The sequence below is a fragment of the Phaseolus vulgaris genome, chromosome 11 (genome assembly GCF_051622355.1).
Source record: "Phaseolus vulgaris cultivar YP4 chromosome 11, ASM5162235v1, whole genome shotgun sequence".
NCBI classification, from domain to species: domain Eukaryota; kingdom Viridiplantae; phylum Streptophyta; class Magnoliopsida; order Fabales; family Fabaceae; genus Phaseolus; species Phaseolus vulgaris.
This window is the reverse complement of record NC_143508.1, coordinates 4202205-4205671: the sequence shown is the minus strand read 5'-3', so window position 1 is coordinate 4205671 and position 3467 is coordinate 4202205. Positions and strand designations below refer to the sequence as shown.

General features: G+C 38.3%; 1 protein-coding gene across 1 annotated transcript; it reads left to right on the top strand.

The window, feature by feature from the left end:
• Positions 1 to 1087: 1087 nt before the first annotated feature.
• On the top strand, positions 1088 to 3467 carry LOC137830663 (polyol transporter 5). The gene is made up of 3 exons (XM_068638129.2): positions 1088 to 1311; positions 1535 to 1881; positions 2315 to 3467. The coding sequence occupies exons 1-3, from the start codon at positions 1179 to 1181 to the stop codon at positions 3365 to 3367; spliced, it is 1533 nt and encodes a 510-aa protein (XP_068494230.1). The 5' UTR covers positions 1088 to 1178; the 3' UTR covers positions 3368 to 3467.

The following is a 3467-nucleotide window of genomic DNA, read 5'->3' as shown; positions in this document are numbered from 1 at the left end:
TTATTCAGTTGCACTTATTCATTTTGATTTTGAGAAAGAAACAAAATATATATGTGGCATACAAAGTGACAGCGATTTGTGTAGGTAGGAAGCAGTGCTGGGGATTTTACTCCCACCATGTGACACTCTTCTTTAGTTTATGGTGACAAAGGCTTATGCATGCCGATTTGGTCTATTTAATAAGGAAAATGATTTGAGAATATTTGGAGTTTTATACATAAGATTAAAAATAAATATATATAATAAAAAGTAAGTTTAAATGATATAAAAATATATTAAAATAATAAAATTAAGAGTTATAACACTGTTATATAAAAAATTATAGATTCTCAATGTATCATTATCTATTTAATATGGGGTTTTATATGATAACAATACACACAGTAAAATACTCCCACTTCACTTACTAATAAATTAATATTTTAATTATTGTTTTCGAATAGATGTTGGAACCTAGAAAACGATTGTTCTTCCATTCTCTTCGGTCGAATACTGTCACTGCTTACTTCCTACTTCATCTTCCTCCTCTCGGTTGTCTGGTCTCACACGCTAGAATGATACCTGCAGAAGACATTCCAACGCTCAAGTCAGTTAGTGTGTCGGGACTCGGGTGTCAGAGTACTGTAGATAATGACGTACCTAGTTCTTGGAATTTATGTTATTTATATTACCTTAATGGGTCTTTGTTGGTGGACCAGATTAGTGGGTTGGTTTATGTTTAGGATTGTGTTAAACAACCCTTAATCAAAGATTAACCTTGTTGACTTGGTCAATTCATGACTCGTCGTCATAGGTCGGTCACGTGTCGTCACATGACCTTTTCATTGTGGTTGATTGATTAAATGGTCGAATTTCTGACCGACTCATTGTGCCTGATTTAGCCGTCTCATTGTGCCTGATTCAGTCGTCACAGTACAATTATATTTTATTCATTTTTAATTTAAAATATTATTATATTATTATAATGATTTGTCAAAAAAATGTATGCATTTTACTTTTTGGTATTAAACAAATCTTTTCCTTTACTGCCCAATCTCTCTCTTCACATGTCCTCATACTACATATATATCACCCAAAAATTAGATGCATGTTACCAATTTAAGACGCTTTTCTCTCGTCTCCCTCCTTTCCTCTCACATTTTCTCTTGTGCTGATATCACTTCAACTAAGTCAACAACATGACTGAGGATAAGGTAGTTGAAACTGATAAAACACTTGAAGATTTCGATCCTCCCAAGAAGCACAAAACCAACAAGTATGCTTTTGGTTGCGCTATATTGGCCTCCACTACATGCATTTTACTTGGTTATGGTGAGTCTTGTTAAGTTATTCATTCCATTTTACGGTTGTTCTTTCCAAAATGCGTTCAAATTTTTGTAAATGGTTTTAGGGTTGGGTTTTTTATGCGGTTTTAGTTGTTGTTGATTATATAGATAGTTGGTGGATTCTCTCGATTTTGTTTAGTTTTGGAGAAAGATGAGTTTGCATGCTTGGATCCAAATTGAGTTATATACATATTTTGTTATTGTTATAGATATTGGGGTGATGACCGGTGCAGCCATATACATAAAGAGAGACCTAAAGGTGTCGGACGTGCAAATAGAGATACTGTTGGGAATCATCAACCTGTACTCACTCATAGGCTCATGCGTGGCCGGCAGAACCTCCGACTGGCTAGGGCGGCGATACACCATTGTCTTCGCCGGCACCATCTTCTTCGCCGGAGCACTTCTCATGGGCTTCTCCCCCAACTATTCCTTTCTCATGTTCGGGCGTTTCGTGGCGGGAATCGGCATCGGCTACGCCCTCATGATCGGCCCTGTGTACTCCGCCGAGGTCTCCCCAGCCTCCTATCGCGGCTTCCTCACTTCCTTCACCGAGGTCATCTTTTTCTGTTAAATATTGTTGAATTAAAATTTATATAACACAGACACACTGACACTACTGATACGACACGAATACGAATCTTTAAAATGTAGAACACGGGAACACAGATACATATATTATATAATTATAAATTATATAAATTGACAATAAAGATTTATGTACATAACCAGATTATTTTTTGAAAAAAAAAATGATTTTCAGGATCACAAGAATTTATTTATTATTTTTATAATCATAATAACAATTTATACAATAAATTTGAATTTTTAAAAAATTAATATATTTTTTTTAAAATTGTGTTAGAACGTACTACAATTGTCATAAATATAACAGATATTTTTTGAATTACACACTCCATACATGTCCTACAGTCCATAGATTAAAATTTGATTTAGTTATGTTTATTTACGAAAATGTGATTCAGCAGGTTTTTATTAATGGAGGGATATTGCTTGGATACATATCCAACTATGCATTTTCAAAGATGACATTGAAGTTGGGATGGCGAATGATGCTTGGAATCGGTGCAATTCCTTCGATACTCTTAACGGTGGGAGTGCTGGTGATGCCGGAATCTCCGCGGTGGCTGGTGATGAAGGGACGTTTGGGAGAGGCAAGGATAGTGCTCAACAAAACCTCTGACAGTAAGGAAGAAGCTCAACAGAGGCTAGCTGATATCAAACAAGCCGCAGGGATCCCAGAGAGTTGCAACGACGACGTCGTTCAGGTGACCAAACAAAGTTCCGGCAACAACGTATGGAAAGAGTTGTTCCTTTATCCAACGCCTGCGATTCGCCACATCTTAATTGCAGCCCTCGGGATTTACTGCTTCCAACAAGCGTCGGGGGTGGACGCCGTCGTTTTATACAGCCCGAGAATCTTCGAGAAGGCTGGGATGACCGATGACACGCATAAGCTTCTTGCAACTGTGGCCGTTGGATTCGTGAAGACCACGTTCATCTTGGTTGCTACTTTTATGATGGACCGCGTGGGTCGTCGTCCCATGTTATTGTCTAGTGTTGGAGGCATGGTGGTCTCGTTTCTCATACTCGGAATCGTCTTTACCATCATTGAACAGTCGGAGAGTAAACCGATGTGGGCCATTGGATTGAGCATAACGATGGTGTTGGTCTTCGTGGCGACGTTTTCCATCGGTGCGGGACCCATCACGTGGGTTTACAGTGCTGAGATCTTTCCACTGAGATTGCGAGCGCAGGGTGTGGCTGCGGGTGTTGTTGTGAATAGAATCACAAGTGGGGTTATTACAATGACTTTTTTGTCCCTCACTAAAGCCATCACTGTTGGTGGAACTTTCTTCCTCTACTGTGGTATTGCTGCAACTGGGGGTTTATTCTTCTACATCGCGCTTCCTGAGACACGGGGTAAAACACTTGAAGACATGGAAGCCTCTTTCGGTAATTTCAACCTCAAATCCAACAAGGGACTTGAAAATGGAAATGCCAAACTCACGCAACTCTAGATTGTGTTGGAGATCGATTAAAAATTAGAAAATTTTATATTATATAATGTAAACCTCATTTTCTAAATCGATTTTTGTGAAGGTGGTATTAGTTTTAAAA

Coding starts and splice junctions, on each gene's coding strand:
- LOC137830663 (XM_068638129.2), top strand. CDS start 1,179: ATGACTGAGGATAAGGTAGTTGAAACTGATAAAACACTTGAAGATTTC. Junction 1,312..1,534: donor ATGCATTTTACTTGGTTATG/GTGAGTCTTGTT, acceptor TTATTGTTATAG/ATATTGGGGTGATGACCGGT. Junction 1,882..2,314: donor TCCTCACTTCCTTCACCGAG/GTCATCTTTTTC, acceptor GTGATTCAGCAG/GTTTTTATTAATGGAGGGAT.